Below are 13,071 nucleotides of genomic sequence, written 5' to 3'. Positions count from 1 at the left end.
CAAGCTTAATTAATTTCAAAAGCAAAGAGAATCAAAAAGCATTTGCTTTTCTGTTGGTTCTGTGATCTGATGTCAAGTATTTTTTATCTTATAATCTTGAAAAATTGTCAAATTTTGATATCACTGTTATTTAATTAGACAACCAAAAATGATTGTTTAGCTACTTTTCTATGATTTGTATGAACAAGATTCAGGCTTCCTATGCCTAAAGCAGTGATATTTATATGTAGGCAGGTGGCAGGAGATTATACATTCTAAACATTGAGATGTTTAGGAACCTTAATACCTCAAATCAAGAATATTAAGCATTTTATATACCAAATACTGTTTTCTTTTCACAACCTCTTGAATATGGCATAAAATAAGCATTTGAAGTTTTATTTTAGGAATAGTCTGTCACATACCAGGTATTTAATAAATTTTTGTTGTATGAATGAAAAAAGGGTAAAAAAGCAAACCAAAGTCCCTAATTGAATGTAGGTAATTAGCAATGGTAGATGCTAATTAAATCAGCTCATAGGATCATATTGAATGGTATTTTGTGACCCAGTTAGTTACTAGAAGGAAGAAAATGTTCAGAATTTTAAGCTGATAAAGAGTTGTAGAGGAATACTTAATTATGGGTAAGACTACTGACTGTATAGCTTAAAGTTAATAAATAGCTATTAAAATTTTACTACTTACTTAATGGAATTATAGATTCATTTGTTGGTGGTAGGACAAGTTAGGTGAAGGTAAGTAAAAGAAGGGGAGATTGGAGGACAGGTTGAGGAAGTTTGAGAAGGTGGTATCTCTTTTGACCCTGAGACATATTGTTTATCAGGGGTCCATGGGTAGTGCTGAGCTTTCCATTCTGAGCTTAAAAAGTATTCTTCTGCATATGCTATGCCAGTCTCCTCAAAAGTTCTGAGGGATGAAGATAGGAACCTAGAACTGAGGAAAACACAGGAGGAACATAAATGAGACAATTTCATTTCTGGCAATATGGTGACTGGAAATGAAGACTGGAGCTACAGCACAGTGCAAACTTGGTTATGTCTCTGTAAATCTAGGAGCCTTCAGTGCGTGAACAAGAAGAAAACCATCTCACAGAAGAAGATATGTCTATCTTGGTCTTCACTCTGTGTTGGAAAGAAAAAAGAAAGCAGTGTCTCCTAAGACTTCCTAACCTTAGATCCAGAATCACCCAGGCATGGGGCTGGAATTCATACCAGCTCTGTGAACTAAATAATTCTGAACTAGAGATGTAATTTTAATTGATTCCGTATTGATCGTGCCCCCAATACAAATAGAAATTCTCTCTGGATTGGGTGTGGGAAATCTTAGAAAGGAAAGAGTCAGAGTGAGAAGCTCACATTCTGTGTTTAAACTGCCTCAGTCTCTGGCTGGGTAGTGCAAACTCCAAGCAGCTCAGCTCAGGCTAAAAGAACTAAACTGAGAATTCAACTGCTTCTCACCATAGGGAAGATTGAGTCTGCAGTCGGAGTTTAACCAAGTTAACTGCCTCCTGTAAGAAAAACCACACTCTTTGTAGGAAAATAACAGAATCCAGAGCCTCTACAGCATATCATTCAAGTTGTCCAAGATACTATCCAAAATTACTCAATATACAAAGAAGCAGGAGAATGTGAACCATACTCAAAAGAAAAGATAATCAAAGGAGAACAACCCTGAGATGTCCCAGATGATGAAATTAGCAGGAAAGGATTTTTAAAAGTAGCTATTATAACTGTGCTCAAGGACATAAAGGAATATATGTTCATAATGAATGAATAGATAGGAAACTTCAGCAGAGAAATAGTAACTATAATAAAAAGTGGAGATTCTAGAATGTGAAACAGTATCTGAAACGATATTAGAGCAATAAGAAAAATACACCCAAAGTTTTATAAGAAAATTGCTGTCGACTTAGAAATCTATCTTTCCTTAATGAGGATGAAATAATGACATTTCTAGCCAAACAAACACAAAAAGTTCACTTCTAACTGTCCCAACTTTTGTAAGATATATTTCAGGGAGAAGCATATATATTTTTATATATTATTTTACATGTATGCTTATTCCCACCAAAATGTTTTTTAAAGCTATATGCCCATAGCCAGAGTTTAACCATGTAAACTGTCTCTGATGAAGGCAGAAAAAGACATTAGGGGAAAATGTTCAAGATGAGAATATGCTCAAAGATGAGAGGGTATCCAGAAGAAAATTATCTAGAGTCTTATATATGAAATATCTGTCCAGTCAAAGGACCAGGGTACACATAAAAGAAATGAGAGGGCCCTTAACAAATGGAAAAGTACAGAATCCCACTCTGTATGGGGATTATAGCTGAAAACATTGGCCTGTCTCTTCACACATCAGAATACACCACTGAAGAAAGAAAAAGCTCCTGAGGGACACATCAGCACGAAACAGCCTCAGATATCTGTTCTGCTTTAGAATTTTATGTGACCCTTCATTTTTGTGGGTCACTTGCCTTTTCCCAGCCAAGAGAATCCACAGCCAGATTATACTGAAGTTCTTTACCCTCCTCCTATCCCTCTCTTTTATCTCTTTATCCTCACTATCCCTCTCTTTTTTTTTTTTTGGCTTGAGAGAGAGAGAGATTGGTTTAAGAATAAGTGTAACTTTAAAGAATACAAAGAGGGAAGGAGAAAATATTTTTCCCAACAGATTTCAGAGGCCATATATATTCTTATCATCAAAAGGGAAACTGTTGAAGATTGATTTCTGTTTATGAAAACAAAATGAAGCAAGAAAATATTTGCAGGATTTGAATGAGTGTAACTTACTTTCAATGTTATTTGCTGTTTATCAGGATTTTACATGGTGGTGAAGTTAAAAATGTGATCCATAGGATAAAAATGTTTAAATACTAATAATTTTAGAGATGTTATGACCAGAAAGTTGTTGGTTTTTTGGGTTTTTTTTTTTTTTTTTTTTTGCTGAGGAAGACTAGCCCTGAGCCAACATCTGTTGCCACTCTTCCTCTTTTTTTTCTTGAGGAAGATTAGCCCTGAGCTAACATCTGTGCCAGTCTTCCTCTATTTTATATTTGGGTCACTGCCACAGCATGGCTGTCAAGTGATGTAGGTGTGTGCCCAGGATCTGAACCTGAGAACCCAGGCTGCTGAAGCAGAGCGCACCAAACTTAACCACTAGGCCATGGGGCTGGGTCCAGAATTTTTTTATATGTAACTCTTAACCTGGAAGGTCAAAATAGTATCAGCCTATTATGAAAACTGACATAGCTAGAGACATATTCACATTAACTAGACCTCTGTTACAAATGAGGGGAACAGTATTTTTAATCACCCAATACAAAAAAGCCCAGGAATACCTTGGAATGTATACATCAAAGATGCAGATGGTTCATGAAAAATTTCTGAACACAAGACAAACTATCTGTACTCCCAGTCTTTTCTTAGGAATTTATAACCTTGGTCCCCCTTTACATAGTATATATTTTGTTTGTTATTTTATGAGTATTAGTATACCTTCTTTGGCTTTGTTCATTTTCTAATTGCAATCAGCAACTAGAAGTTTTCTTTCTTTATTTGTGTAGAAAATGCAATGTTTTTCTCTTTTGCAAAGCTCCATAGGAGAAAAGGGAAAAATGAATATCTCCCATGACTTTTTCTTGAATAAAAAAGGTTTTCTAGTTGGTAGACTTCAAAATCAGAGTTTAGAATTTATATTACAAAATAAGAGCCTGTATCCAGTATATGTGTTTATTTTGCCTGTATTCCCACGGTCACGGTAAAGCAGAGTGCTGTTTGGTTTTCCTAACATTTTCATTTTAATTTTCTATGATAGGATTAAACTGCCTTGATAAAAAAAATACCAAAAGTTTGCAATTCATATTTTTTCTGCTATCTCTACTCTCGGAGGTACAGTGGCAGTAAAATGAATGAAAGAAAGAATGAATTAAAGTGAAATGAATTATTTTGTACTAATCTGAGATATACTATGATTCTCTCTGCATAAAATTGCCAATAGATAGTTGCAGGACTGTGCTAGTGAGGGTTTTATAGAGCTGAGTCAGCTGAACTGAATTAATGATTGATTTCTAAAAGCTTCCCTTAAGTAAACTTAATCTATTTTTGCCTTTTTTATATCCTAGGTGCCCAAACCAGTAGATTATTCTTGCCAACCGTGGTAAGTATTAAAAATGTTTATGTAGCTAAGTTGAAATACCGTACCCTTAGCTCAAGGACGCCTTAAATGTGGGGGTAGTAAACCACATTCCATTTCCGTTTGCCCTGGATAAAGGTGTTTTCAGAGGCAACAAAAGAGCATAATGAATGTATGTTGCTGACCTTTCCATATCTTTATCAGAGAGTGTTGTGTGTGTGTGCACGCACATCATGCATGTTCACTTGACCGTAAGTTCAAGGTTTATAACAGCCACGGAAAGGAATGGGACATAGGCACATTTATATCTCATATTTTAGAAAAGTAGGTTGCATGAAATGGAGGGAAAAAAATGTATGATTCCATTGTCTGAATCTAAAAATTAGCCCAGAAAGGATAGTAGATGCTAAAAATGCAATTTACAACATGTAATATGGCAGGAGCAAGATATATCCACATCTAAAATTCATATGGAGCTCACTTACCACTTGCATTTTCTAGCATTATCATTAATAGAAACAAGGAAGCAAAGTGGATATTGGTTATTATTTTTTAGACATGATGAATTTAAGGGGACAGTGGTATCTTTAACAGGACAAAATCTATTTAGGATCCAGAATAGTTTTGATAATCATATGATAATTAATATATACTGAGTACTTCTCATGTGTTTAGTATTTTCCACATTCTATTTCATTTTGTTTTTCCAACATTTCTATAAGGAAGGTTGTGGGACCAACCCTGTGGCTAGTGGTAAGTTTGCCATGCTCTGCTTTGGCAGCCTGGGTTCAGTTCCCAGGTGTGGATCTACACCACTCCTTGGTGGCCATGCTGTGGCAGTTACCCACAAACAAAATAGAGGAAGATTGGCACAGATGTTAGCTCGGAGCGAGTCTTCCTAAGCAACAAAAAAAAATGTGTTATTATTTGTTTAGATGAGGAAACAAAGGTTAAGACCGTGCAACCAAAAAGTGGTAGAGCCAGAATTCGAAGTTATGCCATCTATACATTGCCGTACTGCCAGTGAAAGTACAAAACATGGGCATATTTACTCATTTATATTTGTTTCTCTAAATTTTATGTTTGGCTGCTCTCAAAATGACTGCATCTATTTTCCTTTTCTTGGTATTGAAGTATATGCATACAAATTAGATATCAGAATATGTATATAAATGAGATATTCTGAAAGAATATAGTACTAGTTCAGTTTGCAAGTATAGGTAACACATAGGTTGTCTGATATTTTTTAAATATCCTGATTATTTTCTGATATATAACCAAAGCATGGAAAATGCCAGGTTACTGAAGGAACCCATTGTCCAAACTATGGGATTCTTCTCCTCCTCAGCCCCCTTGCCCTCCTTCAGCAGTCATGTCTGCCCTCTGCAGTCACTGTCTGCTGTCTCGCATCCCTCCCTGGGCTTCAGCACTGAGCTTGCTGAAGAAATTGTGGCAGATTTGTAATAGAATCTTTGCCTGGTTTAGGACAAATCTGAAATCTTAGTTTCGATGGAATTAAAAATCATAATCCTGACAGGAATTAAATTTTGAGACTAGAGCTAATAGCGTGCATAATCAAACTGCAAAACATCAAGAACTGGGAAAATCATGAGTATGATGATTAGCTTCCTTTTCTTTTCTTTTACCATTTTTCATGTAACTAGGCATAATAGTTATAAGGGTAATGATTTTAGAGATAAATGCTAATGCCACAAACGACATGGATTTTATGAAATAAACTGGTAAGGTACCTGGGAACCATTCAGGGCACTGGAGATTAGCTTTTAAATTCTTTGTTTTAAAATGCACCCTTGCCAATATGTAAAATTCTATTGAAAACTTGAATGGTTAGAGTAGTATTGTTCCTAATGATAAAAAATCAAGATGTTCTGATGAGGGAAAAACCTTGAAAATAGGAAGAAATAAAGATATTTCATAGCAGAATTTTAAAATTACTTTTTTTTCCTTGAGCAACTTGGACAATTTATTCACACTAAGCAGGCAGTTTCATGTGAATTGCCTTCTGCTAGGGAACAAAGTGATCACCTATACCAGAAGACAGAACCTTCACTTTTAGAAATACTAAACTGTTTAGAGAAAATTATGCCAAATGATGACTTGCTTCCCAAGTCATCGAGAAGTTGAATATCACCAACTGTATTGTCCTTTCATTATTTCCACATTTAAAAACAAGTTCTCGTTATATAAACTTTGTCTCTTATACAGACAATGAAATATAACAAAAAATCATGATGACTGTCTTCAACAATCTATATGTTGGGGTGTCAGGAAGGCAGGGATGAGGCATAGGGCTGAAAACTGAGGAACTATCTGAAAATCTGTATGAAGAACATGAGACGGATGCTGAGGTCCCTCCCGCATCCTCCAAGCAGTCAGGCAACTTACCTTTTCCTACCTTAGGAGGAGACACTGGAGTTAGTAGGTATATTATGTGGGAAATTTGAGCCATATAGGGCCTGGACTTGGAAAGACCTCACCCAGAAGAGATTAGGGGAGATGCCCCACTGAACACAGAGAAGTCAAATTAAGAAAAGTCCATGTATCGAATGACACTGATCTCCAGTTCCTTTGTATAGCTGAATTCCAGTACTGTGACAGCTAGGTCTCATACATACAGACTACTGTATCCTTGCATCTAGACAGGAATTTGGACCATTTTCTCTAAAGAAACCGAATAGACTCAGAGTAAAAAAGCTAAAATCCTAACATTTGGGTGTTATCCAGCCCCACCATCAGGTTCTTGCTAAATGATCAGGTTTCTACCCACGGGCCTACTTTGGTGCCCACACACCAAAGATTCCAGTCAGTTCTTGGATGCCTCCCTCTTAAATATGAACAGACAACAAAGAGTAACCAGACATTTGAGAAAAGCCTTGAACTAGAGAACAAATAAAATGGAAAAATAAACTTGAAGAAAATAACAGACATTAAAATGAGCAAAAGAAAGATTTTTTTTTTTTAAAGATTTTATTTTTTCCTTTTTCTCCCCAAAGCCCCCCGGTACATAGTTGTGTATTCTTCGTTGTGGGTTCTTCTAGTTGTGGCATGTGGGACGCTGCCTCAGCGTGGTCTGATGAGCAGTGCTATGTCCGCGCCCAGGATTCGAACTAACGAAACACTGGGCCGCCTGCAGCGGAGCGCGTGAACTTAACCACTCGGCCATGGGGCCAGCCCCAAAAGAAAGGTTTTTTTGTAAGCTTTTAGTTTTTATTCTCAAAATTAAGAGATGATAATGCATCCATGGAAGTGAGCTGGATGTTTTATTAAAGGATGATCAGAAAACAAGAGAGAGCTCTTCTAGATTAAGTATTGAATAGAGAAGTTAGAAAATAAAATGGAGCAAATCTTCCAGAAAATCAAAGAGATAGATAAAACAGGGGAAAAGATAGGGAAATTAGACAGTCAACCCAAGAAGTACAGCATTCAACTAGTAGGAACTCTGGAAAGAGAAAAACTGAGAGCAGCAATTATCAAAAGAATAATACAGACATTTCTTAGAACTGAAGGATATATGGCTCTGAAGCAGAGATGATACTGAGAGCCCAGGACATTAATGAACTAAAAAGTATAGCACATAACCAAAAGGCACTTTATCATGAAATTTTGCAATATAGGGAATACAGAAAGAATCTGAAAGTTTCTAGGGCGAAAAAACGAAAGTAGACTACATACAAAGAATCAGAAATCAAAATGGCCTTGAATTGGAAGTTAGAAGACAATGGAGCAATGACTTAAAGTGTGAGAGGCAAAATAATTTCTCACCTAGAATTATATACCCACCCAAGTTCTGAATTATGTATTATTAAGTAAAAAAATATTTTCATAGACATGAGGCCTTCCGGGTATTATATCCCACGTATCCATTTGTAGAAAGCTGAAGGATGAGCTAGTAAATCAAGAAAGAGGGAGAGACAGAATCCAGGAACTGGGAGCAAAGGGACGTCCCCGGACTACAGTAATTCAGCAGGCTTAGAGAGCAAGGAGGATTGATTGGACCAAGAAGGTGGAGGGCTCAGGAGAAATACATGTCTCCACAGAAAAAAATGAACAGGTACAGTTCCTGGTGTTGAAAAATGTATTACTGAGGGGTTTATAGTTCTCTTGGAGAATTTGGAAAGAATTTGTGATAGAGACAAAGAAGCTTAAGCAAACAAGAACTTGAGGAGTTGTTTTTTGTATGTCAAGTTTTCTTTGAATGTGACAACATGACAAAACTGGGCCAGACAATGGCTTGCTTTGTAGAGGTTACAGAAAGAAGAGCAAGGAGCAGCACTATAGAGGAATGTGCGTAAGTGAGGAAAAATGATTTTCCTCCCTGACATCTAAAATTGATAAATTAAGTAATTGTACGTTAATCATGTTATTTAGAAATATGCAAGTAGAAATAAGAAAAAAATAGATAAAATACTTGAAATGGGACTTGGGGTAGAAGATGGGGTAACGCTGCTTTTTTGTTATAATTATTATAGTACAAGTTGACTTTTTAAAACTATGTTTGTATGTTACTTTGATAAAATTCATATACTACATGCTAATTGTGATAAGTTCCATGAAGAAAAATAGGGATACTGTAATGAGAGTAGTGGAGTAGAGAGTGCGAGACTCAGGACGACATTCTTTAGAGGGGATGGTCAGAGAAGGCCTCTCTCTAAAGCTGAGTAAAGAGAAGGAATGTGTGTTGATGGAGGGTGAGTGTTTTCCAAACAAGAACTCAGTCTATGAAAAGACTTTAAGATCAAAAGAAGCTTGGTGAGTTCCTGGACCTGACGAAGTCTAGAGACTAGTGCAAAAGGGGGTTGTAAGAGAGAAGATTGAAGAGGAAGTTGTGAGTCAGATCATACCAGGTGCTAATAGTTCATGGGTTATCATAACTGTGCTTTTAACTCAAGGTGCCATCTGTATAAAATGACCCTGGCTCTTCTATCTTGGGGGAGACCTCACATGTCCTCTTTCAACAAACTTTGGTTGAATGCTTTCTGTGTATATTTTAAATAAGTATTTAGTGTAGATTACAGGTGGGTATTTACACTGAGTTGCATGAGTCTACAAGTGAATCAGAGAATTTTCTGGAATATTAATTCATAAATAGCTTTGAGAGACCCTGTCTAAACATAAATTTTTTTCCCTTAACTTCTGTTGCCCCAAATCTCTGATGTATTTTGCTGGTAGATGCGAAGCCTATATGTGATGTGGAGAGTTACTAAAGAATCTTGTAACATTGCATTTGGGCCTTGTATTATCATTGTTAGTGTTATGGAATTTGGGTATGTTTAAGGCCAACATAGTTTAGGAAGAACTGCATTCTGGTTTTGAAAAATGTCTATCTTTTAAAAATATATTTTACTCACTGCTGCTAATTTCTTTGAAAAATTGGTTTTCAAAATTGTGGACTGGAAGAATTAATCTTATGTTGAAAAAATAATTTTTAAAACATAATTTAAATTGTTCCTGGAGTTTTCTTAAAAAGATGCTCAGAGGAGATTTCATTTCATAGTGTACATAGAAAAGGTGAAGTTTTGTGGGGGGCAGGGTGTATGTGTGTGTATGTATGTGTGTGTGTCTTATGCAGGGCAGTCCCTCCCTACAGGTCATTTTCCAATTCTTGTCCCTAAGCTCACTACAACTCTCTTTCTAACCCAATACCTACTGATTCCTCTATTTGTCCCATTTATTTATTTGATAAATATTTTCTGGGTGCTTACTGTATATTAGGCATTGTTCACTTTACCGTCGTTAGCTTTGTAGAGCATTTGTGTTTGGATGAATTAAAGGACTTTTTTCTGCATTTTTTTGAAGCTATGTAATTAGTGTAGAAGTAAAAACGGTTTAAATCCGCCACTGAATTAAAATCCTGATAAATACTTATTTTTAGCCTCTGTTCTCTTCCAGGTACATTACCCAAATTTTCTGTGTCATTGTTTCTTACAGGTATGCTGGAGCAATGGAAAGATTGCAGGCAGAGACTGAACTTATTAACAGGGTAAATAGTACTTACCTTGTGAGGCACAGGACCAAAGAATCAGGAGAATATGCAATTAGCATTAAGTAAGTAGGACAAGTACTTTTACAGAAATAGATTTCCTGTTTTCATAATTTTGTAGACCATCTGACATGTATAACACTGAAGCTGAAAACCAGTGTTCTAATTGCAGTGGAAATAATGCATCTATCCAGGCAGTTCATTAATACTTGAAAATATGTGTTAGAAAAACAGTATTAAGTGTTATAGGCTGCTAATTGGCATAATTAGATTTCTGTTGTAACATTTTGGTGACTTGATGTGTGTATGTTTCTAGTAAATTTTAAGAGTATAAATTACTGGATTTTGTTTTATTTTTGTTTATCTGTATTCTCAAACTGAACTTACAAAATAAATTGGGCATAATGATTGGTCAAATCTAACCCCCCCTTTTCACTTCAAATATTGGTTATATCTTCAATCTAGTAAATATATTTTGTTAATTAGCTGTCACCAGTGTATTGGCATAGGTATATATTTTGTCTTCAGAATTAATTCCTATAACGTTATTGGGGCATGCCCTCTGGTAATTATTGATTTCTACTGATTAAAAACACATTTATATTCATAAGTGATTCATTGCCCACAGGTACAATAATGAAGCAAAGCACATCAAGATTTTAACACGAGATGGCTTTTTTCACATTGCAGAAAATAGAAAATTTAAAAGTTTAATGGTAAGCATTGATTGGTTCTTTTCAATCTTTGGTCCTTATTTTTCTCTTATTGGAAAGGTCAGTTTAATTCTATAGTTTCTTGGAAATTTTGCTCACTAAAAAGTTGTTTAAAGAGAATCATACTATAATTTTGCAGCAGAATCCTGAAAATTCGAAGAACTCCAATTGTTTTATATTGCCCTAGTTGTATTTTTCATTATAAATTAGGTTTGCAAGTTTTAGATAATATTTCAGAACCTACACTCTTTATGACTCTTAGAGTAATAGACAAATTCACATACAATTAACTTTCAGTTATTTTTTGTGAGTTTTGCCTTGTGTTTGAATGAGACACCCCAAATTTTTAGTGTGCGTCTCTTTTCTCCTCTTATTGCTTCTGCCTCCAACTCTTAATTCAGGCAGAGGAGGGTATTTTAAATTATAATGTAGAAAGTTGTAATTGACAAAATACCTCTCATATTTAGGTTAATTTCCTACAAAATGCAATAAAATGTCAGATGGAAAAGCTTTTTGTATTTTCTGCTATCTTAAATTATCTGTGCTATGGCTCTCCTTCATTGCCTTGAACAATGTAACATTAACAAGGTAATATTTTTACCACCCAACAATTGCTATTTCCTAGGAATTTTATATTTAAATTGAAATAGTATGTTGTTACCAAGTTGCTTCAAATGAACAAAGATTATTTTATTAATTCCTACAACTTTAAAAGTTACAACTTAATTTTGCTGGTCTATAAGAATATTATGTATATACCATATAAACAGTGCATATATGTCATGATATGAGCATTGTCAACACTAAAGAAAAAGTTCGTATTTCCTCAAAAGCAGCCTCAAGTCTGTTTGTCAAGTTTGAGAGAGTTTCTTGAGATAATGAAGAATTTGGATATAGATATCAGATGCATTTGTAGCACTCCTCTAAGTGCTTTGAGTAACATTGAGAAGGACCACTCATTGATTGAACCATCAATCAAATGATACATCCTACATCCTTCCGGAAAACATCTCAAAGCACTTTGCAGATGTTAACATTAAAGTTAAAACTGAATGTAAGAGCACCTTACAAAATAGGCCAGCTTGATAGCCTTATCTAAAAATTTAGAACTGCCTCAAGACAGGGAGTAGTGTTTTAAAGAAATTGAAGTATCTCGAGTTGAAAGAAAAGTAAGAAAACTTCTCTGGACATAAATATCACATTCCCAATTCAAAAGCCAAGGATGGGCAGCAAGGTCATGTCCTGGAAAATGTAAACTCTGTCCAACTGGTAACCAAGATCCAGGCATCCTCCCTGCTGGCGGTGTCTTACATTCTGTTTGAACAAGCAGGCTGTGCACAGAGAGAACTGGACCCGAGGAGATTCTTCCTAAAATGAAAACCTAGGAAGGAGGTGGCAAGTGGATGCACAAATAATGAATGGCAGCCCTAGCTGAGACATGATAAAAGCATGCATGGGGGGTCTCCACTTCACTTCCAGACACACCAGCTGGAGCTTTCACCTGCAGAACTTCCGTGGATGGTAATGAGGTTGCTCCATGGTATCATAGCTAATATGAGACTTAAAAAAAAATGCTGTAGGGCCAAAGATGACTGCCAGCCTTGCCGACTTTGAGAGTAACAAAAGGAACTCCCATCAGAGGAGACAAGCAAAGAGGATGAAAGGAATAGTCACTGGGAGAGGGCCAATCAATTCAGCTTTATGTCACCTGGGTTTAACTCAAGAAAGTTCTTCAGAAGCTAAGGTTAGATGTGAAAAGCCAGTAAATACCGTGTGACCTGGATTAACAGACGCAGATCCTTGAGTTGCTGTCTGCATGTAAAGCTATGATTATAGTCAAAACAGTAGAGATCCAGAATTCAAATAATTTGTATCAGAGAGCAGTGAAAGTTTCTGCAGTGATGTTCTGGAAGGGGAATTAAAAGTAGTTGTCACAGAGTTAAAATAAGCTCCCCTTATATAGCAGGTGTAAAATATCAGAATGCCAGTGCTGGAGACACATGCGTCTGTTTTTTTCCTCCACATCTGGGGATCTTTTGTAAGGAAGCATGTCGCACAGTAGGTTAAAGGGAGGGAATTAAGAATTCATAGCGAACTACAATGAAACTAAAAACATTAGTACAAGGATATAACTGTAAAAAACAAAGAAAGACAAGGAGCTGAAAAATCTCAGTCTTAGAAAAATACTACTGTCAGGTTTAGCAAATAACTGTAAAAATTGCT

At 35.9% G+C, this 13,071-nt stretch overlaps 1 protein-coding gene across 3 annotated transcripts in view; it reads left to right on the top strand.

The window, feature by feature from the left end:
* VAV3 (vav guanine nucleotide exchange factor 3) overlaps positions 1-13,071 on the top strand; it is a 350,711-nt gene that overhangs the window by 310,448 nt on the left and 27,192 nt on the right. For all 3 annotated transcript variants that reach the window (XM_046645400.1, XM_046645401.1, XM_046645402.1), the window contains exons 22-24: positions 4,124-4,158; positions 10,084-10,200; positions 10,764-10,851. In XM_046645400.1, the coding sequence (XP_046501356.1) occupies positions 4,124-4,158; positions 10,084-10,200; positions 10,764-10,851 (240 nt within the window). The remainder of the gene's footprint in view (positions 1-4,123; positions 4,159-10,083; positions 10,201-10,763; positions 10,852-13,071) is intronic.

Source organism: Equus quagga, chromosome 18, assembly GCF_021613505.1.
Source record: "Equus quagga isolate Etosha38 chromosome 18, UCLA_HA_Equagga_1.0, whole genome shotgun sequence".
NCBI lineage: Eukaryota > Metazoa > Chordata > Mammalia > Perissodactyla > Equidae > Equus > Equus quagga.
This window is presented reverse-complemented; position numbering and strand designations above follow the sequence as displayed.